Source organism: Aquila chrysaetos, chromosome 24 (genome assembly GCF_900496995.4).
Source record: "Aquila chrysaetos chrysaetos chromosome 24, bAquChr1.4, whole genome shotgun sequence".
In the NCBI taxonomy this organism is placed as follows: domain Eukaryota; kingdom Metazoa; phylum Chordata; class Aves; order Accipitriformes; family Accipitridae; genus Aquila; species Aquila chrysaetos.
In genome coordinates this window covers 6,135,140-6,157,100 of record NC_044027.1, presented here as the reverse complement: position 1 = coordinate 6,157,100, position 21,961 = coordinate 6,135,140, and the positions used below count along the sequence as shown (strand labels likewise).

Below are 21,961 nucleotides of genomic sequence, written 5' to 3'. Positions count from 1 at the left end.
TTCGGCTAGGGCGTGGGGACATGGGTACGGTGGGGGGGGGCACGGGTATGGGCACAGGGACGTGGGCATGGAGCGTGGTTACGGCCACGGCCCAGGCAATGGTGACTTGAATAGGACCGTGGACCGGGGCGTGTATGGGTGTATGGCGTGGGGACATGGGATGTAACAGGCAGGGGGACATTGGTTGCATGTGGGGACACGGGCATGGGGACATGGGCACAGGGACGTGGGTATGGGCACAAAGCATGGGGACATGGGACATCTGGGCACAGGGACACGAGGCGTGGGGACAGGGGGCGTATGGGCAGAGGGGTGGTGGCAAAGGGACGGGGTGGGGTATGGGCTTGGGGATGCGGCATAGGGCGTGGGGACACGGGCACGGCAGTGGGGGCCAGGGGCATGGGCACAGGGACGTGGGAACATGGGCACAGGGCATTGGCACGGGGACATTGAATGGGGACATGGGTGTATGGGCACAGGGAATGGGGACGTGGGACACATGGCAGTGGGGTGTGGGGTACATGTGGGGACGTGGGCACAGGGATGTGGGTGTGGGCACAGGGATGTGGGTATGGGCACAAGGCACAGGGACGTGGGACGTTTGGGCACAGGGGATGAGCACAGGGACATGGGTACAGGGACATGGGACATGGGGACGGGGGGCACGTGGGCACGGGGCCACGGGGGCACAGGGACACGGCCCTGGGGCTGGGCATGGGGACAGGGATGTGGGCACGGGGGCATGGGCATAACTCCTGGGGCAGGGTTGGGGGTACATTGATGTGGGGACGGGGTGGCGTGGAGGGAGGGGCTCAGATTCTAGCGAGGGAAACTGAGGCACAGCAGGAGGGGTGACGATGCGGCGGTGACGCAGGGCGTGCGCGTGGGCGAGACGGCGGCCAGCGCGGTGGCACTGAGCGTGGCGCAGGCGGCGCGGGTGAACGTGGAGGGGGGCTGCGCCCTGCCCGACCCCTGCGACTCGGGGCCCTGCCCCCCCCCACAGCTACTGCAGCGACGACTGGGACAGCTTCTCCTGCCGCTGCCACCCCGGTGAGTGCCCGGGGACACCCCGCACTGCCACCCCTCACTGTCCCCTGGGCACTGCCACTCCTGGCACTGCTGCCACTGGTGCGGCCACCTTCCCTGGGCACTGCCACCCCCCCTTATCAGTGTCCTCAGGGCACTGCCACCCTCCCTGGACCCCCCCCATCATTGTCCCCAGGACACTGCCACCCCCATCACCACCCGCAGGGCACTGTCACCCTCCCTGGGCACTGCCACCCCCCCCATCACTGTCCCCAGGGCACTGCCACCCCCCCGTCACTGTCCCCGGGGCACTGCCACCCTCTCTCTACGATGTCCCCAACCATGCCCGTCCTCGTGCCCAGGCTACTTCGGTGACAGCTGCGTCAGCGCTTGTGCCCTCAACCCCTGCCAGTCCCCGGCCACCTGCGCCCGCAAACCAGGCTCGGCACATGGTTACACATGCGAGTGTCCCCAAGGTCACTTCGGTCCCTACTGCGAGCACAAGTGAGTGGCGGCGAGGGACGGGCACGCGCGAGTGCGACGGGCGCCCATTCGGGCGCCCGTCGCACTCGCGCGTGCCCGTCCCTCTTGCTGGGTGTGCGAGGGGGCATGGTGGGTGTGCAAGGGACAGGGTGGGCACAGTGGCCGTGCAAGGGACATGATGCCCATGCAGGTGGCAGGGTGGCCGTGCAAGGGGCACGGGATGGGCACGGTGCCCATGCAAGGGACATGCTGCCCATGCAAGAACCATAGTGGCCGTGCAAGGGGCACGGTGGCCGTGCAAGGGACAGGGTGGGCATGGGACAAGCAGGGTGGCGGTGCCGGACGTGGAGGCCGTGCCACGCCGTGCCACGTCGTGCGATGCCACCCGGGCAGGGAGGCCCAGCCGTGCCCGCGGGGGTGGTGGGGCCACCCCACCTGCGGCCCCTGCAGCTGCGACGTCACCAAGGGCTTCGACCCCGACTGCAACAAGACGACGGGCGAGTGTCGCTGCAAGGTGAGTCCCCGTCCCCGTCCCCAGCGTCCCGTGCCCACGGTGGCCCCAGGGGGACTGTGACAACGCCCCCGAACGGTGCCACCCGTCTCACCCCCCCCCAGGAGAACCACTACCGCCCGGCGGGCAGCGACTCTTGCCTGCTCTGCGACTGTTACCCCACCGGGTCCCTGTCCCGCCTCTGCGATGCCACCAGCGGGCAGTGTCCCTGCAAGGCCGGCGTCATCGGCCGCCACTGCGACCGCTGTGACAACCCCTTCGCCGAGGTGACGGCCAGCGGCTGCGAAGGTGGGTGATGGGGACTGGGCACCACTGTCACCTTGCTGTCACCCTTCTGTCACCCTGGATGCCAGCGACCGAGTGCCACTGCTGTCACCCTGCTGAACCCCTGTGTCACCTTGCTGTCACCCTGGGTGCCAGCAACCAAGTGCCCCTGCTGTCACCTTGCTGTCAACCTGTGTCGTCTTGCTGTTACCCCCCTGTCACCCTGGGTGCCAGCAACCAAGTGCCACTGCTATCACCCTGCTGTCACCCTATGTCACCTTGCTGTCACCCTGGGTGCCAGTAATGAGGTGCCCCTGCTGTCACCCTTCTGTCACCCTGCTGTCACCCTGCTGTCATCTTGCTGTCACCCTGGGTGCCAGCAACTGGGTGCCCCTGCTGTCACCCAGCTGTCACCCTTCTGTCACCCTGTGTCACCTTGCTGTCACCCTGCTGTCATCTTGCTGTCACCCTGGGTGCCACTGCTGTCACCCTGCTGTCGCCCTGCGGTGACCCTGGGTGCCAGCGACCAGGTGCCACTGCTGTCACCCCAGCGTGACGCCCTGCTTTGCCCCACAGTCAACTACGACAGCTGTCCCCGTGCCATCGAGGCCAGCATTTGGTGGCCCCGCACCCGCTTCGGGCTGCCCGCCGCTGCCCCCTGCCCCAAGGGATCCATCGGTAGGTGGGGGGGCGCGGGGACGGGGTGGGGGTTGGCACCGTGGTCAACGCTGAGATGGGGGGACACAAGACCATGGTGGCACTGCTGAGACAGAGACAGGGGTTGTGACACTGTGGTGGCACTGCTGGGACAGAGCTCGGGGGGGGTGATGCTATGGTGGCACTGCTGGGATGGGATGGGGGTGGTGACACCGCGGTGGCACCACTGGGATGGGGTCAGGGACGTGTCACCACTGAGTTGAGGGGGGATGACACCATGGTGGTACTGCTGGGAGAGGGAAGGGGAGTGACACTGTGGTGGCACTGCTGGGATGGTACAGGGAGGTGACACCATGGTGGCACTGTTGGGATGGGGTGGGGGTGGTGACACCACAGTGGCACCACTGCGACAGGGCTGGGGGTGACACGGTGGTGGCATCACTGGGACATCATGGGGGGAGGTGACACCATGGTGTCACCGCTGAGGTGGGGCAGGGGGATGACATGGTGGTGGCACTGCTGGGATTGAGCTGGGGTGAGGTGACACTCTGGTGGCACTGCTGGGACAGGACAGGGGGGTGACATGGTGGTGGTGGCAGAGCTGGGATGGGGCTGGGGGGTGACACTGTGGTGGCGTTGTTGGCACGGAGCTAGGGTGGGGTGACCCGGCGGTGTCACCGCTGGGCAGGGGTGGTGACACCACGGTGTCACCGCCGGGCCACCATCCCCGCAGGCACAGCGGTCCGGCACTGTGACGAGCACAAGGGCTGGCTGCCCCCCAACCTCTTCAACTGCAGCTCCCTGGCCTTCGCCGCCCTCCGGGCCTGGGTGAGCGTCCCCGGGGGCTGGGGACGATGGGGACGGGGACGCGGGGACGGCGACGATGCCACCACCGCCTCCCCGCTAACGATGCCGCCCGCCAGGCGGAACGACTGTCGCGGAACGAGTCGGCGCTGGACCCGGCGCAGTCGCGGCGCGTGGCCCTGCAGCTGCACGATGCCACCCGCCGCACGGCCGCCTACTTCGGCAGCGACCTGCGCCTGGCGTACCGGCTGGCCAGCCGCCTGCTGCAGCACGAGAGCGCCCAGCGCGGCTTCCGCCTGGCCGCCACCCAGGATGTCCACTTCACCGAGGTGGGGCCCGACGCCGGGGCGATGGGCACCCTCGTGGTGGAGGGGGGTGTTGGTGCGGGAGCCCAGACGCCAGGGTGATGGGCACCCTCGTGGGAAGGGGGGGGGGTGTTGGTGCGGGAGCCCAGACGCCAGGGTGATGGGCAGCCTTTTGAAAGTTGCCAGGGCACCTCCTCCATGCCTTAATCTGCAGGGGAGCGTGGGCTGGTGGAGGAGGCCTGACACCAGGGTGATGGGCACCCTCATGGGTGGGTTGGTGCAGGAGGCTGGATGCCAGGGCGATAGGCAGCCTTTTGGAAGGGGGTGCATGCTGGGTCAGGGCATGGCTGGGAGCAGCTGGCAGTGCCAGGGTGCCCCCTGCATGCTGTGATTCACAGGGGAGCATGGGCTGGTGGAGAAGCCCAGATGCCAGGGTGATGGGCACCCTCGTGGCGGCGGGGTAGTGGGGCTGTGTCTGCAGGGTGATGCTTGGAGAGGGGTGGATGGTGGGGCTGGCTGGCAGTGCCAGGATGCCCCCTCCCCTTGAGCTGTAATGGAGCATGGGCTGGTGGCAGGAAGCCCGACACCAGGGTGATGGGCACCCTTTGGAAATGGGGTGCATACTGGGGCAGGGAGTGCCTGGGAGCAGCTGGCAGTGCCAGGGCACCTCCTCCATGCCCTGCTCCCCAGGGAATCGCTGAGATGTAGGTGGGGTGGGCTCAGTGCTCCCTTTCATAAGCCCAGATGCCAGGGTGATGGGCACCGCCTCACCCACCGTTGGGGGGGGGGGTGTTACAGCATACCTGGCACCAGCTGTCGGTGCCAGGGTACCCCAACCCACAGAGCCTTGCAGGGAAGCGAAGCAGAGAGAGGGAGGGAAAACCCCTGCCCAGATGCCAGGGTGATGGGCACCCGGCAGCACTGCCCACCCCTGCCCGTCCCGGCAGAACCTGCTGCGGGTGGGCAGTGCCCTGCTAGACACCAGCAACAAGCGGCACTGGGAGCTGATCCAGCAGACGGAGGGGGGCACGGCCTGGCTGCTGAAGCACTTCGAGGACTACGCCAGCGCCCTGGCGCAGAACATGCCCCAGACCTACCTCAGCCCCTTCACCATCGTCACCCCCAACATCGGTGAGCGGGGACCCCCCAGGGACGGGGACATGCGTGTGCCTGGGGACATGGACACATGTGTGCCCAGGGGACATGTGTGTGCCTGGGAACACGTGTGCTCGGGGGACATGGTGTGTGCCCAAGGACACGTGTGCTGGGGACATGGACGTGTGTGTGCCTAGGGGACATGCGTGCACCTGGGAACATGTGTGTGCCCAAGGACACCTCTGCACGTGGCGATATGGGCATGTGTGTGCCCAGGGTTGTGGGTCCCTGTGTGCTGAGGGATGGGGACATGCGTGTGTCTGGGAGCACGTGTGTGACCAGGGACACGTGTGTGACTAGGCTTGTGGGGGTGTGTGTGCGCCCAGGGGATGTATGTGCCAAGGGACATGTGTGTGCCTGGTGACATGGACATGAATACCATGCCCCCTGCTACATGTACCCGGGGACACACGTGTGCCCAGGATCACGGGCATTTGTGTGTGTGTGTGCACGAGGGATGCTGCCACGCGTGTGCCCAGGGGACATGTACCCAGGGACCTGCACTGTGGGTGCCGGCAGCTGTGGGTGCGGGGGTCCGTGCTGGGCACACGGGGTGCCAGGGGCTGTGGGTGCCAGGGGCCGTGGGTGCCGGGCACACAGGGTGCCGCGGGGCCCCTGGGTGACACGGTGCCGCAGTGGTGTCGGTGGTGCGGCTGGACAAGGGCAGCTTTGCGGGCGCCCGGCTGCCGCGCTACGAGGCGCTGCGGGGGGAGAAGCCCCCCGACCTGGAGACCACCGTCATCCTGCCCGACAGCGTCTTCCGGCCCCCCGAGGGCAGGCGTGAGTCCCGGGGGGGGGGGAATGAGGGGACGGGGGGAGCTGGCACAGGCTGGAGGGGTGGGGGGGGGACCCCAGCACAACCATGGGCTGGCAGGGTTGGGGACCCCAGCGTGGTGCTGGCAGGGTTGGGGACCCTGTTGCATCCATGGGGCTTGCAGGGTGGGGGGGACACCTGTTTGGCCATGGGGCTGGCATGACTGGGGACCCTGGCACGGGGCTGGGAGGGTTGGGGACCCCAGTGTGGCAGTGGGCCTGGCAGGGTCGGGGGGACCCTGGAATGGGGCTGGCAGGGTTGGGGATCCTGGCATGGACATGGGGTTGGCAGGTTTGGGGCGGGGGGATCCTGGTATGGCTGTGGGACTGGCACGGCTGGGGAGCCTGGCATGGGGCTGGCAAGGACGAGGGGACCTCAGCGTGGCCATGGAGCTGGCAGAGCTGGGGACCCTGGTGTGACCATGGGGCTGGCAGGGTTGGGGACACTGGCATGACCATGGAGCTGGCAGAGCATCATGCCAGCCCCCTGCCCGTGCACCCCAGACCCCTCCGCTGGGCACGGGCAGCCACCACAGGGCACGGGTGGGCAGGAGGAGGAGGAAGGGGAGGATGAAGAGGCTACAGAGGAGGAGGAGGAGGAGGAGGAGGAGGATGAAGAGGAGGAGGTGACCCTGGTGACCCGGCACAAGCGCCACCCGGCACTGGGCGAGGGCCAGGCCATCGCCAGCGTCATCATCTACCGTACCCTGGCCGGACTCCTCCCCGAGCAGTACGACACCGACAAGCGCAGCCTCAGGTGCCCGCGGGACCAGGGGGCAGTGGGGGGGGCCAGGGCATGGCGGGCACAGGGGGCTGGGAGGGTGCCCGTGGGGTGCCAGGGCACAGCGGGGCACCGAAAAGTGTGACAGGGTACCCGCGCCTGGCTGGGGACCCTGACTCTGGTGCACCCCAGGGTGCCCAAGCGCCCTATCATCAACACGCCGGTGGTGAGCATCAGCGTGCACGGGGGGGGGGCACGGGCACCGCGGGCGCTGGCGAAGCCCATCACCCTCCAGTTCCGGCTGCTGGAGACCCAGGAGCGCTCGAAGCCCATCTGCGTCTTCTGGAACCACTCCCTGCTGTGAGCCGGGGGGGGGGACAGGGACAGGGACACCCCTGGGGGGGGACAGGGGACATCAGGACAGGGTGGGGTGGCTGCCCCGACAGGCAGGGAGGGAGGGGGTGGCACATGGTGGTGGGTATGGCTGGGTGGGTGGTGCGGGGATGGGGCGGCCTTGTCCCTGGGGGTCACGGGTGGGTGACATGGGGACGGGGTCATGCTGGGCAGCTCAGACCCTGGGGGGGTATCAGGGACAGGGTGCTGGTGGGTGTCCCTGGGTGGGGTGGGTGTCCCAGGTGGTGGCTGAGGGTGCCGGTGGGTGTCCCTGTGTCCTTGTGTGGGGTGGGATGGGTGTCCCAGGCGGTGGCTGAGGGTGCTGGTGGGTGTCCCTGTGTCCCCGGGTGGGGTGGGATGGGTGTCCCAGGCAGTGGCTGAGGGTGCTGGTGGGTGTCCCCGTGTCCCTGTGTGGGGTGGGGTGGGTGTCCCAGGCGGTGGCTGAGGGTGCCGGTGGGTGTCCCCATGTCCCCAAGTGGGGTGGGATGGGTGTCCCAGGCGGTGGCTGAGGGTGCTGGTGGGTGTCCCCGGGTGGGGTGGGATGGGTGTCCCAGGTGGTGGCTGAGGGTGCTGGTGGGTGTCCCCGTGTCCCCGAGTGGGGTGGGATGGGTGTCCCAGGCGGTGGCTGAGGGTGCCGGTGCAGGGTGGGCGGCACGGGTGGCTGGTCGGCGCGGGGCTGCGAGGTCGTCTTCCGCAACCGGAGCCACGTCAGCTGCCAGTGCCACCACCTGACCAGCTTCGCCGTCCTCATGGACATCTCCCGCCGCGAGGTGGGACGCGGGGGAAGCCGGGGCATGGGGTGGCCCGGGGACAGGGCCCTGGCATGGGGACATGGGGCACACGGGGGACGGGGCTGGCAGGGGGACACGTGGGGACCAGGCTGGGCGGGTGGTGCCACGCCGTGGGCAGGGCTGTAGGGTGGCAGGGGCGGGGCTTGTGAAAAGGGGGAGGGGACAAGGAGGTGGGCGGGGCTTGGCAGAAGGGGCGGGGTCAGAGATGGAGGTGTGGGTGCGGATGGCAGCAGGGCTGAGAAAGGTGGGGGGGCTCCTGTGGGGCGGGGCTAAGCAGGATGGGTGGGGCTCCATTGGGGTGGGGCTGACCAATGTGGGCGGGGTTTCCCCTAGGGCTAAAGCCCCCGGGGGGTGTATGGCTCCGGGGGGGGGGCGTGGTTCTATAGGGCGTGTCCCCCAGGGGCGTGTCCCCCGGGGGCGCGTGCCCAGCACATGGTGGGCGCGTGCCGACGGGTGCCGCGGTGCTGCAGAACGGGGAGATCCTGCCGCTGGCGGCGCTGACCTACGCCTCGCTGGGAGTGGGGCTGGCGGGGCTGCTGCTGGCCGTGCTGGCGCTGGGGGGGCTGCGGGGGCTGCGCTCCAACCGCCACAGCATCCGCCGCCACGGTGCCACCGCCCTCCTCCTCGCCCAGCTCGTCTTCCTGCTCGGCATCAACCAGGCCGACCTCCCGGTGCGCCACCTGGGGGGGCGGGGCCAACTGGGGCGGGGGCAAGGGGGCGGGGCTCGGGTGGGAGGGGCTTTCAGGGCTTGGGGATCCCCCACCTCCGAGGCATGCTGGTGGGTGGGGCTCCTGGGGGCGGGGCTACATTGGGTGGGGCTAACCAGTGGGCAGAGCCGTGGTGGGTTGGGCCTAAGGGGGAGGGTCTATCAAAGGGGTGGGGCCTCTTAAAGGGGTGGGCTCTCAAAGGGGTGGGGCTCCCAGGGTGGGGCAGTTGGGGGTGGGGCTAATGTGGGGGTGGAGCTACAGTGATGGGTGTGGCTTTCATGGGCGGGACTGCAGAGGGGGCGGGGCTCCAGGGGTAGTGCATGTGGTTTGCATGGGCGGGGCTCCTGTGGGCGGGGTGGGTGCATCCAGGGGGCGGGGCAGTGACATGCGGGGCACAGCTGGCGTGCACGGTGGTGGCCATCCTGCTGCAGTTCCTCTACATGAGCGCGGTGGGCTGGGCGCTGCTGGAGGGGCTGCACCTCTACCGGCGCCGCAGCGAGCCCCGCCACGTCGACCGCGGGCCCATGCGCTTCTACCACGTCCTGGGCTGGGGGCTGCCCGCCTTCATCACTGGTGAGGGCACGCCCACAGAGCCGGGCTCTGCCCCCTGGCCCTAACCCCGCCCCCTGGCCCTAGCCCTGCCCCATGGAACCCCCACCGCTGGGCACCCACCTCCACCTGGGTCAACACCTTCTGGGCGGCCCCACCCCCTTCTAGGGTTTGGCCCCGCCCCCTAAACCATCTCCCCCATCAGCCTGGTGCAGGGTGGGGTGCCATTTCCATGCGTAGCCCCGCCCCCAAAGAGCACAGTCCCACCCCCAACAGCATACCCCTGTCCCAAAGCATATAGCCCCGCCCCAATGGCATTGCCACGCCCCAAACATTTTAGCCCCGCCCCTAAGAGGTCAGTCTTGCCCTCAGCCACCATAGCCCCCGCCCCCAAGAGCATAGCCCTCTCCAACCTCTTAGACACACCCCCAGGTCCATAGCCCCACCCTCCTCCATGATAGCCCCGCCTCCAAGATGTTAGACACACCCCCAGGGCCATAGTCCCGCCCTCACCCAGCATAGCCCCGCCCCCAAGAGCATAACCACCTCCGCAGCCCTGCGCCATCCTCATGCCATCCCATGCTCCACCCCGCCTTAGCCCCGCCCCTCCTCTCTTAACCCCGCCCCTTGGCGGTTAGCCCCGCCCCCGAGGCGTGGCCCCGCCCCTGAGCCGTGCCTGTGGGGGCAGGGCTGGCGGTGGGGCTGGACCCCGAGGGCTACGGCAACCCCGACTTCTGCTGGCTCTCCATCCACGACAGCCTGGTCTGGAGCCTGGCGGGGCCCATCGCCTGCGCCGTGGCCGTGCGTATGGGGGGGGCTGGGGGGGGGGTGCCCGAGTCCCCCATGGGTGCCCGCCCCCCACCCGCTCACCCCTCTGCACCCACAGGTCAGCATCTTCTTCCTCGTGCTGGCGGCCAGGGCCACCTGCGCCACCCCGCAGGGCTTTGAGAAGAAGGGCACGGCGTGAGTCACCCGGGTGGGGGGGCACCCGTGGGTGGCAGGAGCCATGGGGTGTGGGGACACCCCCTGGGTGGCAGGGGGTACTGGGTGCTGAGGTGCCCATGGGTGACAGGGGCACACAGGGTGCACGTGGGTGGCAGGGACACATGAAGGCTGTGGGGCACCCACGGGTGGCAGGGCAGACGTGGTGCCCGTGGCCGCGGAGGCGGTCTGGGTGCCCACGGGGGAGCGCAGAGCCAGCGGCACGGGCAGGGCTGCGGGCGGGGGGCTGACGGCGATGCCCCCCAGCTCCGGGCTGCAGACGGCGGTGGTGGTGCTGGCGCTGCCCAGCCTGGCCTGGCTCCTGGCCCTGCTCTCCGTCAACAGCGACGCTCTCCTCTTCCACTACCTCTTCGCCGTTTCCAACTGCCTCCAGGTGATGGGGTCCCCCGATAGCCCCCCATAGCCCCTATACCCCCTGTGCACCCCATGGCCCCTGTACCCACTGTGCCCCCCATAGCCCCTGTACCCGCTGTGCCCCCCATAGCCCCGTACACCTTCCCCCCTACCCCTACATCCCCTGCCCAGTTTTTGCCCTCTCTATACCTCCTGTGCCTCCCTATACCTTCTGTCCCCTATACCTCCCTGCAACCCCTGCTCCCTATAACCCCCTATGCCCCTATACATCCCCATGCCCCCTATACCTCCCTGCAGCACCTATTTCCTTTGCATCCCTCTGCCCCCCATAACTCCCTGTGCCCCCTACACCTCCTTTACCCCATCCCCCTCTGTGCCCACTCCACCCCTATGCTCCTTATAGCACCCTATAGCTCCCTATAGCTCCCTGAGCCCCCAATATCTCCATCCCCCATACCTGTGTCACCCTATACCTCCCTGCACCCTCATATGTCTCTGTACCCCCCCCATACCCCTACGTGCCCTGGCACCCTGCCCCTCCCCCTATAGCTGCCCAGCTGGGGACACCAGTGGGGGCGTGGGGTGGCGGGGGGTGATAGGACAGAGGGCACCCCAGGAACGAGCCCCTTTCCTGCTGGGTGCCTGGTGGGTACCAGAGGTCCCTCACCTATTTTGGGGGGGCACCCAGTGGGCACACGGGGTCCCTTGCCCTGTTTGGGATGCCAATGGGGGGGACCCAGTGGGTATGGGGGGGTCCCTCGTCCCTCACCCTGCCCAATGGGGGACACCCAGTTGGTTGGGGGTCCCTTGCCCTGTTTGGGATGACAATGGGGGGCACCCAGTGGGCATGGGGGGACCCTTGACCTGTCTGTGGTGCCAGTGGGGTCCCCTGCAGTGTGCAGACGGGGGCTGGCCGGCACGCCCCCCCCATTCCATGCCCACGTGCCCCCCTTTCTGCCCCAGGGCCCCCTCATCTTCCTCTTCTGCGTGGTGCTGAGCAAGGAGGTGCGGCGGAGCCTGCGGCTCAGCTGCGCCCGCAGGCGCAGCCCCGACCCCGCGCTGGCCACCAAATCCACCCTGACCCCCGTGAGTGCCCAGGGGGATTGGGATGGGGCAGGGGCCGGGGGAGGACGAGGGGCAGCCACCCCCCATGGCCGTGATGTCCCTGTCCCCGTGGCAGGCTTATGGCTGCGACAGCACCTACGTGGCGGGGCGGCTGTACCCAGCACCCGCCGGCGGCTCCACCGGCTCCCTGCACAGCACCGCACGCTCGGGCAAGAGCCACCACAGCTACATCCCCTTCGTGCGCCGGTAACCGCGCCGGGACGATGACATCGGGGGGAGGGAGGAGGTGGTGGGGGTGGCACGGCAGCACAGTGGCAGGGTGGCATTGGGGTGGCAAGACGGCAGGGCGATGGGTTGGTGGTGTGGCAGCGTGGTGGCAGGGTTGGGGGGGGGTGATGGGATGGTTGGGGGGGTGACACGGCGGTAGGGCGGCCTGATGGGGGGGTGGCAGGGCTGTGGGGTGAGGGGGTGATGGGGAGGGTGAGGGTGGCATGGTGGTGGGGCGATGGGTTGATGGGGTGGCATGGCAGCACGGTGGCGGGGTAACACGACGCTGGGGTGGCAGGGTGATGGGCTGGCGCGGTGGTGTGGTATGGCAGCATGGTGGTGGGGTGGGTGGCAGAGCTGGAGGGGCACGGTAGTGGGGTGGCAAGACAGCTGGGTGATGGGGAACGTGGTGGTGGAGCGGTGGGGTGGGTGGCATGATGGCGCAGTGGTGGGATGCTGATGGGTGGTGGGATGGCAGGTTGGCAAGGTGGCAAGGGGACGGGGTGGCAGGGCACCAGTGGGCACCGATGGGCACCGATGGGCGCCGATGGGTGCAGGTCTCCCCTCTCCGGCAGGGAGGACTCGGGGCTGGCGGGCAGCCCGGGTCAGCGGGCGCTGGCCGAGCCAGGAGGGCTCTTCCTCGACGCCCAGGACCAGCCTGAGGGTAGGGGCACCACGTGTGCAACGAGTGCGCCTGGCCTCAGCCCGGGTGGGGAGGGGGGTGGTCGTGTCCCTGGGCACCCCCTGACCTGTGTGTCGCTCCCTCCCCGCAGAGCACGACACAGACTCGGACAGTGACCTGTCGCTGGAGGATGACCGGAGCGGCTCCTATGGCTCCACGCACTCCTCCGAGAGCGAGGATGAGGCCCCCCCCCGCTGGCTGGGACACCTTGCCCGGGCCCGCCCTGTCCCCCCCAGCCCCTGGTAATGCCAGCCTGGGGGCACCCAGTGGGGATGGGGGTCCCTCACCCAGTCTGGGGTGTGGATGGGGAGGGCACCCACTGGGCATGGCGGGGGGGGTCCCTCACCATGGCTGGGGTGCTGATGGGGGGCACCCAGTGGGGATGGGGGCTGTCCCTCACCCTGCCCATCCCAACAGCCCCCCTCTGCCCGCAGGTGACAGCCTGGTGGCCCCAGGGCGGCCGTACTGGCCAGGGGAATTCATGACGACGGCCAGCGAGAGCGAGGGGCACGGGGGCAGCGAGACCCTGCGGGTGGAGCCGGCGGGGGGCGAGGGACCCCCCCGGGGCGAGCCCCCCCCGCCTTAACGGCGAGGCGCTCCCCAGGGACCCCCCGCTGCTGCCCCTGCCACACCCCCACAAAGGTATGGGGTGCCACGCACCCAAGCGGGTGCCATGGGGTGGGGGGGTCACCTCGAGGCTGGGACCCCCCCCCCCCAAACCTTGGGTGATGCCCCCCACCCTGCAGGCATCCTGAAGAAGAAGTGCCTGCCCCCCATCAGCGAGCGGGGCAGCACCCAGCGCCTCGGGCCCCCCCCCGCCACCTCCCGCGGGCACCGCCACCTCCTCGGGCAGCGAGGGCAGCCGGGTGGGGGGCACCGGCGCCCCCCGCCCCCGCCAGACCCTGCAGGAGCAGCTCAGCGGCGTCACCCCCATCGCCATGAGCATCAAGGCGGGCACCGTGGATGAGGACTCCTCCGGCTCTGAGTGAGTGCCTGATGGATGGGTGCTAGGGAGCCCGATGGGCGACCTTTGGGTGCAAGGGTGCCTGTTGGGTGCCCATCGGGTGCCAGGGTACCTGACAGGCGCCCATTGGGTGCAAGGGTTCCTGTTGGGTGCCCATTGGGTGCAAAGACTCCCATTGGGTGACTATCAAGTGAAAGGATGGCTGTTGGGTGCAAGGGTGCCTGTTGGGTGCCCATTAGGTGCCAGGGTGGCTGTTGGGTGCCCATTGGGTGCAAAGGTGCCTGTTGGGTGCCATCAGCTGAAAGGATGGCTGTTGGGTGCCCATTGGGTGCAAAGGTGCCTGTTGGGTGCCATCAGGTGAAAGGATGGCTGTTGGGTGCCCATTGGGTGCAAAGGTGCCTGTTGGGTGCCATCAGGTGAAAGGATGGCTGTTGGGTGCCCATTGGGTGCAAAGGTGCCTGTTGGGTGCCCATCAGCTGAAAGGATGGCTGTTGGGTGCCCATTGGGTGCAAGGGTGCCTGTTGGGTGTCCATAGGGTGCCAGCATGCCCACTGGGTTTGAGAATGTCCATTGGGTGCCATTGGGTGTAGGGGTGCATAAGGGGTTTGAAGGTGCCAACTGGGTGTCAGGGTGTCCATTGGGTGCTCATTGGATGCAAACTGGGTGTGAGGGTGCCCATCGGGTGCCAGGGTGCCTGTTGAGTGCCCGTTGGATGCCGAGGTGCTCGTTGGGTGCCCATTGGGTGCTCATTGGGTATAAGGGTGCACGCTGGGTGTGAGGGTGCCCATTGGGTGCCACGGTGCCCATCAGGTCTGACAGTGCCCATGGAGTGCTGGGGTTCCCGTGGGGGGGCAGGGTGGCTGGGTTGGCATCACAGTGGGCACTGCTGGGGGGGGCTCCCTGCCCACGGGCACTAACCCTCCCTCTTCTCTCCTCTCCGCCCCCCCCCGCCCAGATTTCTGTTTTTTAATTTTCTCCATTAACCCGTGGGGGCTGGGGGGCTCCCTGCCCCCCCCCCCCTTCATCTCCCCCCCGTCTGGGCGAGCGCTGGGTGCTGCGGGCGCGGAGGGCACCCTGGCACCCGCCTCACCCCCGATCACGCATCCGTCTGTCTTGTTTTTTATTCCCCACCCACCCCACCCACCCTTCGTGCCCACCCCCTGCCCGTCTGTCTGTCCGTCCGTCCCCCCCAGGAGCGACGAGACCTCCATCTAACAGGGATCTGGAGAGCACCCTCTGCTCGTGCCACCACGCTGGGGACACTGGGATGGGGGCATCAGATGGGGGGGGCACTGGGACAGGGGGTGGCACCAGGATGGGGGGGGGCATCAGGAGGGGGCACAAAGCCGGAGATACACCCCCCCCCCATTGCACTTTGGATCCTGGCAGGGATTTGCCCCTCACCCTGTTGGCACCTTGTGGGGGGGGATGGGGTGTGGCATAGGGTGCCCCCCACCCTGCTCCCCCCCCGCCATGCCCCCCCAGCATCGTCCACAGCCCCCATGCCCAATGGAGGGTTTTATTTAAAAAATACATGAAAAGTACAAAAAAAAGGATATATAAACCCCCCCATGGTGCCGACCCCCCCCCCCCAGGTGGGGGGCGGGGGGGGGCACATGGCAGGGGGGAACACTTGGGGGGGGTGCAGGGGTGTCTGGGCCCTCCCCCAATACTTTGACCCCCCCAGGGGTGAGGCTCAGGCGGTGGCACCCAGGGGTGGGTGGTACCTGGCGGAGGGTGTTTGGGGGGGGGTGGTGAGGGACCCCTGGGTGCTGGGGGGGGGGGGGGGCCAGAGGGGGAGGTTTCCTACTGCTGATGTGACCTTTTGTAATTAAAGCAAAATCCAGCCTGCGCCTCTGCCTCCTCCCTGGGGGGGGGGCCCAGTCCTGCCCCGCCATGCCTCAGTTTCCCCAGCTCCCCCCTTCCTCACCCATGCAGCAGGACGGGGCGGGGGCAGTCCGGGCACCCCGAGCTCCTCTGGGCAGGGGTGTCACCTCGGGGTGCTGCTCACCGCCGTCTTCCGGGGGGGGGCGGAGGCGGCTGGGGGGGGGGGCCCGGTTTGCACCCTGAGCCAGCAGGCCGGGGGGCCGCCCGCGCCGCCCCCGCTCCTGCAATGGGGAGAGCAGCCATGGGGCATGGGGAAACTGAGGCACGGGGAGGGGGGGGGCAACCTCCTGCCCACCCCCCAGCCGCACCCATCCTTACCTCTGGGTGCAGGTGCACCCACCGGGGTCCGGCCTGGCGCCCTGGGGATGGCGCTGGGCACGAGGGGACGGCCAGAGGGGACGGGGACAGCGGTGGCCCTGGCACGGGGCTGGCGGGCGACGGGGGGGCAAAGGGCAGCACCCCCCCTCACCTTCGGCTGGCCTGAGGAGAGAGGGGGGCGTGGGGGCACAGTGAGGGCACCCCGACCCCCCCCAACCCACGGCTTGGGGCTGGCTTTGGCACCCGCTTGGCCCCAGGGTGCTGGATCTCTGGTGGGGGGCTTGGGTCCCCTTCTCCCGCCCCATGGCGTGGGTGCCCCATGGCACGGGTGCCCCATGGCGTGGGTGTCACCTGCCCAAGGAGCTGCCCATGCCCAGGTTGTCCCCGTGTCCCCCCCCCCGAGCCAGTACCTGCTGTCCCCGCCTGGAGGGGCTCCGACTTGCCTCGGGTCCCAGCCCCCTGCCCCTGGGGAGGGCAAGGACGGGGGGGGCCCACCCGGCTGGGGGGGGGGCACCCTGGCCCCGGGGGGTCCCTTCGGCACCGCTGTGGCGTGACAGCTGGGGTGACACCTGGAAGCAGAGTGGGGGGGGGACAGGGGACACCACTCAGTGGCTGCCCACCACTCAGCTGGGTCTGGGGGGCCGCAGTGCCACTCTTGGGGACTTGAGAGTGGCACTTGGAGCCCCCCCCACCCCAAGACAGGTTTTGGCGGGGGGGGGGGTAGTGTCTAGGACTTCCACTGTGGTGGGAACACAGTTTGGGGCCATACTGGGAGCACTGGGACCCCCCCCACACAAGGTGCCACCTACCTTTCGGGTGCCGGGGACGTTGGCGGCAGCGGGGGCACCCCGGGGCTTGGCGGGGGGCCGGGCGGTGGCGGTGGGGGGCCCCCGCGGCTCCACGGTGGGCAGCAGCGCCCGCACGGGGCTGTCCTTCACCACGAAGGTCTCGCGGCGGGGGCTGCGGGGGCTGCGGTGGGCGGAGGGGGGGCCGGAGGGGATCGGGGGGGGCAGGTGACATTGCTCCAGCTGTGCCGCCAGGCGAGTGGCCTCCCGCACCATCTCCTCCAGCCGGGCACCGCTCAGGGGGCTCCAGCGCCCGCTGCCCCCCCTGGCCCCCGCCCCGGCCGGGCTCTCCTCATCCTCCTCTTCCTCCTGGCTGCGGGGTGAAGGCCAGCGTTAGTCCTGCCCCCGGCTCCCTGAGCCCCCCCGTGTCACCCACCACCCCGGCCAGGAGGTGGCACGTCCCCCCCCACGCCACCCAGAACACCAGCCGTGGGGTGGCATGTCCCCCATGTCCCCTAGGACACTGGCAATGGGGTGCCATGTCCCCCAGGACCCCATCCGTGGGGTGGCACGTCCCCGGTGTCCCTGGCCATAGGGTGCCACGTCCCCCAGGACCCCATCCATGGGGTGGCCTGTCCCCCATGTCCCCTAGAACCCCACCCATGGGGTGGCATGTCCCCCATGATGCCAGGACCCTGTTCATGGCGTGCCATGTCCCCACCGTCCCTGGCCGTAGGGTGCCACGTCCCCCAGGACCCCATCCGTGGGGTGGCCTGTCCCCCATGTCCCCTAGAACCCCACCCATGGGGTGGCATGTCCCCCATGATGCCAGGACCCTGTTCATGGCGTGCCATGTCCCCACCGTCCCTGGCCGTAGGGTGCCACGTCCCCCAGGACCCCATCCGTGGGGTGGCCTGTCCCCCATGTCCCCCACGTGCCCACCTCACCTGTCGGAAGGGGACAGGAACCCGAAGTCGAAGCTCTCCTCGGTGACGAAGCGGACATCTGGGGGGACACGTGGGGTGAGCCCCGGCCCCCCAGTGCCGAGGGGGGACATGGAGGGGGGACGCGGCGCTGGCACTGCCCTACCTCGCTCCTCGGCCATCGCCTCCGCCTCGGCCCGCGGCGCCGGCACAGGGGCTGCCTGGCGGCGAGCGGGGGGGTGACCCACGGACCCCACCCGTGTCCCCGACCCCCGGCGGGGCGCCCGGGTGGCACCGGCCAGCGCCCGGGGACGGCACCCGCCGGTGCCAGGCACAGCCGGGGCTTTGTGCCACCGGGGATGGCACCGACGGCGCGGGCACGGCCCGGCCTGGGGGGGGGGCCAGACGGGGGGACCCCCCATGCCCCCCACCCGGGGAACCCCCACCCACGCACCCCGATCCCGGGGGGTCCCCTGTCCCTCAACGGGGGAGGGGGAGGGGGGGTCCCGGCCCAGCACCCCAATCCCTTGGACACCCCAGCCCCACACTGAGGGGGTTCCAGCCCCGCACCCCGATCCCCGGGGGGGGTCCCAGCCCCCCCGGGGGGGCTCCCAGCCCCACACCCCGATGCCGGGGAAACCCCGGCCCCACACTAAGAGGGTCCCAGCGCCCACCGGGGGGTCCCAGCCCCGCACCCCGATCCCGGGGGGGGTCCCAACCCCCGCTGGGGGGGGTCTCAGCCCCGCACCCCGATGCCGGGGGGTGTCCTAGCCCCACACCGGGGAACCCCAGCCCCACACCGAGGGGTCCCAGCCCCGCACCCCGATCCCGGGGGGGGTCCCAGCCCCTCACCCCGACCCCCAAAACACCCCAGCCCCGCACCGGGGGGGTCCCATCCCTGCCCCCGGGGACCCCCCAGCCCCCCACCGCAGGGTCCCAGCTCCCCCCTCCCCCATCCCGGTGGTCCCGGTCCCCTCCCGGCCCCCGCTCCCGGTTGGCCCCGCCCCCGCTCCCGGTCCCGTCCCCCCCCCCGCCCCGCTCACCGCCGCCCGCCCCCGGCTCCCGCTCGCCGCGCGCGCGCCGAGGGGGGCGTGGCCCAGCGCAGGGGGGCGTGCCCTCGTTCGAATTCCCCCTCCCCTGCGTCACAATAGCGGCGCGCCCGCCCGCCGCGCGGATTGGCCCTCCTCTTCGCCCCCGCCCCGCCAACTTCCCTCTCTCATTGGTGGTTGCTGGAAGGGGGCGGGTCCCCGGAAGCCCGCGGCGGGCCGGGGTCCTTCCGCCGCCGGTAGCAGCAGCAGCAGCAGCAGCATGGCCGCCGTCCCGCCCGACTCCTGGCAGCCGCCCACCGTCTCCATGGAGACCACGTAAGGGGCGGGGCCGCTCTCCCCGGTACCGGCACCGGCAGCGGGCGGCCCTTCCCACCCCCTCGGCCAGCCCCGTGCCCCTTCTCCGGCACCGGGACAGCCTCGGTCCCTCCACACGCCCCCGGTACCGGATAGACCCCGGTGTCCCTTAGTCCCCAGCCCCCCCCCGGTACCGGGCAGTCCCCGGTCACCCTGGGTGCTGGGAAGCTCCCAGTGTCTCCCGGTCCCGGGCAGCCCCCATTGCCCCCCTCCCCCCCATCCCCTGCCAGCCCCGTGTCCTCCCCCCTGGGTCTGGTCTGAGTCCCCGTGGCGGGAGGGGGGGGGGGGTCACACCATGGGGTGACCCCCCCTCCTCCCCGGTGCCGGTGTGGCGGCAGGATGGGCCCGCTGGTGCTGGAGCTGTACTGGAAACACGCCCCCCGCACCTGCAAGAACTTCGCGGAGCTCTGCCGCCGCGGCTACTACAACGGCACCAAGTTCCACCGCGTCATCAAGGACTTCATGGTGCAGGGGGGGGGACCCCACCGGCACCGGTGAGAGACACCCCCTCGATGTGTCCCCTCCTGTGCCGGGGATGGGGAAAGGTCCCGGCTGACCCCCCCTCACCCGCTCCCCAGGCCGCGGCGGTGCCTCCATCTACGGCAAACAGTTTGAGGACGAGCTGCACCCCGAGCTGAAGTTCACCGGTGAGCAGAAACCATCACCAGGAGGTCAAGCCCCCCCTCCGTTGCGTGGCATGTCCACCAGGACCCCACCCATGGGGTGACATGTCCCCCGAGACCCTCAGGACCCCACCCATGGGGTGGCACAACCCCCAGGACCCTGACCATGGGGTGACATGTCCCCCATGATGCCAGAACCTTGGCCATGGGGTGGCATGTCCCCCAAGACCCCACCCATGGGGTGGCATGTCCCCCATGATACCAGGACCTTGGCCATGGGATGACATGTCCCTCAAGACCCCAGCCATGGGGTGGTGGCATGTCTCCCATGATACTAGGACCCCAGCCATGGGGTGGCATGTCCCCCAGAAACTTGGCCACGGGTTGGCATGTCCCCCAGCACCCAAGCCATGGGGTGGCATGTCTCCCATGTCCCCCAGAAGCCTGGCCATGAGGTGGCATGTCCCAAGGAAGCTGGTCATGGGGATGACATGTCACCCAGGACCTTGGCCACGGGTTGGCATGTCCCCCAGCATCCCACCCATGAGATGACATGTCTCCCATCATGCCAGAACCTTGGCCATGGGTTGGTATGTCCCCCAGGACCTCATCCATGGGGTGCCATGTCCCCCAGGACCCCACCCATGTGGTGACATGTCTCCCATGATGCCAGGACCTTGGCCACAGGTTGGCATGTCCCCCAGGACCCCATCCATGGGGTGGCATATCTCCCATGTCCCCCAGAAGCCTGGCCATGAGGTGGCATGTCCCAAGGAAGCTGGCCCCATGGGGATGACATGTCCCCCAGGACCCCAGCCATGGGGTGGCATGTCCCCCAGCACCTTGGCCACAGGTTGGTGTGTCCCCCAGGACCCCATCCATGGGGTGACATGTCCCCCAGGAAACCCAGGACCCTGGCCATGGGGTGGCATGTCCCCCATGATGTTAGAACCTTGGCCATGGGGTGGCATGTCCCCTAAGACCCCATCCATGGGGTGGCATGTTCCCCATGATACCAGGACCCCAGCCATGGTGTAATACGTCTCCCATGTTCCCCAGAACCCCACCCACGGGGTGACATATCTCCCATGATACCAGCTCAAACACCCCCTCCCCTCAAAAGCAGAACGTTAATGATGTCTGTCTGTCCATCCATCCCAGGCGCCGGCATCCTGGCCATGGCCAACGCGGGGCCGGACACCAACGGCAGCCAGTTTTTCCTGACGCTGGGCCCGGCGCAGTGGCTGGACGGGAAGCACAGCATCTTCGGGAGGGTCTGCCAGGGGATGGGGGTGCTGGGCCGCCTGGCCATGGTGGAGACCAACGCCCAGGACCGGCCCCTCGACGACGTCAAGGTCATCAAGGCTTTTCCTTCGGGCTAGCAGGGGGGGTTGCCGGGGAGGGGGGTGTTGTGGGGTGTCCCCCCACCCCGGTTTGTAGCGCTCGGTTGTAATAAAAGAGGTGGGAAGTGGTGGTGACAGCCCCCCCCCATGGTGGGATTATTTTTAGGGGGGCTGCAGTGGGGGAGGTGTCCCTGTCGTGGTTGGGGATGGGGGGGGGTTATACCCCCCGAAAAGGGGTTTGTGGGTGCCTGCCCCCCCCCCCCCCCCTGGGGACACAGAGCTACTTGGGGGGGGGCAGGAGACCCCGACTTAGCCCCCTCCCTGCCCCAGCTCTGGGGAGGGGGAAAGGTGCTGCCAGGCCCCGTTGTGTCCCCCCCTCAAAGTGTCCCGGGACCCTCGGGGGTGTCCCCCATCACGGGCCCATCAAGTCACTGGGCTTTGGGTGGGTGGGAGGGGGGTGGAGGTGCTGCCCCCCCCCCCAAAAAACCTGCGCTCCCCAACATAGCGCTGGGGACCCCCAAACTAGCACATAGTGCCCCCATGCACGGGGGTCCCAATGCCAGCACACACTGTGCCCCCCGCCCCCAGGGTTTGGTATCCCCCCCCAATGGCTTTTGGGCCCCCAGAGCCACGCCGGGGCCCTTTGCTGTTTCTGTAGGACCTACAATAATGCCTGGGCTGCAGCAGGCCTGGGGACTCCAGTCTGGCGCCCAGTCTGCCCAGTGCCCCCAGTACAGCTTCGCCGCAGTGGCCCCTCATCCCCATGGCGAAAGCAGTGGGGTTTGGGTCTGGGGGAGGCACAGGGAGTGCTGGGGGCCCCGGGGACTGGACTGGGAGGACTGGTAGGTCCCAGGGCAGGACCTGGGACAGTACTGGGAGCCCCTGGGTGATACTGGGGATGGTGTGGGGGTGGTACAGGGAGTTACTGGGCACACTGGGAGACCTTGGGTCTGCAGGTGATGGGGCTGAAGGTGGACTGGGGGTGTGTGCCTGGCTAAGAGGGTACTGGGAGGCCTGGGGTGAACTGGGAGCTCTGCCGGGGGAGCAGGATGGTCCCACGGCGCCGGGGGGGGGGGGGTGTGCCGGGGGGGCACTGGGGGTACTGGGGGTCCGGGGCAGTACCTGGGGGCTACCGGGGGCCCCCGGGCGATATGGGGTGGGTACGT

General features: G+C 69.2%; 3 protein-coding genes across 4 annotated transcripts; 2 read left to right on the top strand and 1 right to left on the bottom strand.

Annotated features, from left to right (window-relative positions):
- The first annotated feature begins 67 nt into the window (after positions 1–67).
- Positions 68–14,988, top strand: CELSR2 (cadherin EGF LAG seven-pass G-type receptor 2). The gene is given in 29 exon segments (XM_030000790.1): positions 68–132; positions 847–991; positions 993–1,050; positions 1,389–1,530; positions 1,903–2,023; positions 2,125–2,308; positions 2,861–2,962; positions 3,675–3,769; positions 3,865–4,074; positions 4,998–5,181; positions 5,842–5,985; positions 6,523–6,775; positions 6,932–7,099; positions 7,776–7,902; positions 8,394–8,594; positions 9,029–9,203; positions 9,868–9,980; positions 10,066–10,142; positions 10,428–10,554; positions 11,499–11,621; positions 11,716–11,846; positions 12,443–12,531; positions 12,641–12,735; positions 12,737–12,791; positions 12,984–13,132; positions 13,134–13,191; positions 13,296–13,351; positions 13,353–13,534; positions 14,469–14,988. Coding segments are annotated over 29 exon segments (3,657 nt in total). The 3' UTR covers positions 14,497–14,988.
- A 9-nt stretch (positions 14,989–14,997) lies between these two features.
- On the bottom strand, positions 14,998–18,550 carry PSRC1 (proline and serine rich coiled-coil 1). Of its 2 annotated transcripts, XM_030000956.1 has the most exons (7): positions 18,470–18,550; positions 17,593–17,647; positions 17,451–17,508; positions 16,528–16,876; positions 16,129–16,287; positions 15,719–15,880; positions 14,998–15,621 (listed from the first exon to the last, which is right to left on the bottom strand). In XM_030000956.1, the coding sequence occupies exons 2-6, from the start codon at positions 17,606–17,608 to the stop codon at positions 15,866–15,868; spliced, it is 597 nt and encodes a 198-aa protein (XP_029856816.1). In that variant the 5' UTR covers positions 17,609–17,647; positions 18,470–18,550; the 3' UTR covers positions 14,998–15,621; positions 15,719–15,865. The 2 variants fall into 2 exon arrangements, with proteins under 2 accessions (XP_029856816.1, XP_029856815.1); XM_030000955.2 differs by lacking the exon at positions 18,470–18,550 and having other exon boundaries at positions 15,003–15,621; positions 17,593–18,027.
- A 119-nt stretch (positions 18,551–18,669) lies between these two features.
- On the top strand, positions 18,670–20,935 carry PPIL1 (peptidylprolyl isomerase like 1). Its single transcript, XM_030000426.2, is given in 5 exon segments — positions 18,670–18,790; positions 19,168–19,300; positions 19,302–19,323; positions 19,408–19,476; positions 20,614–20,935. Coding segments are annotated over 5 exon segments (501 nt in total). The 5' UTR covers positions 18,670–18,734; the 3' UTR covers positions 20,835–20,935.
- The last annotated feature ends 1,026 nt before the right edge of the window (positions 20,936–21,961 follow it).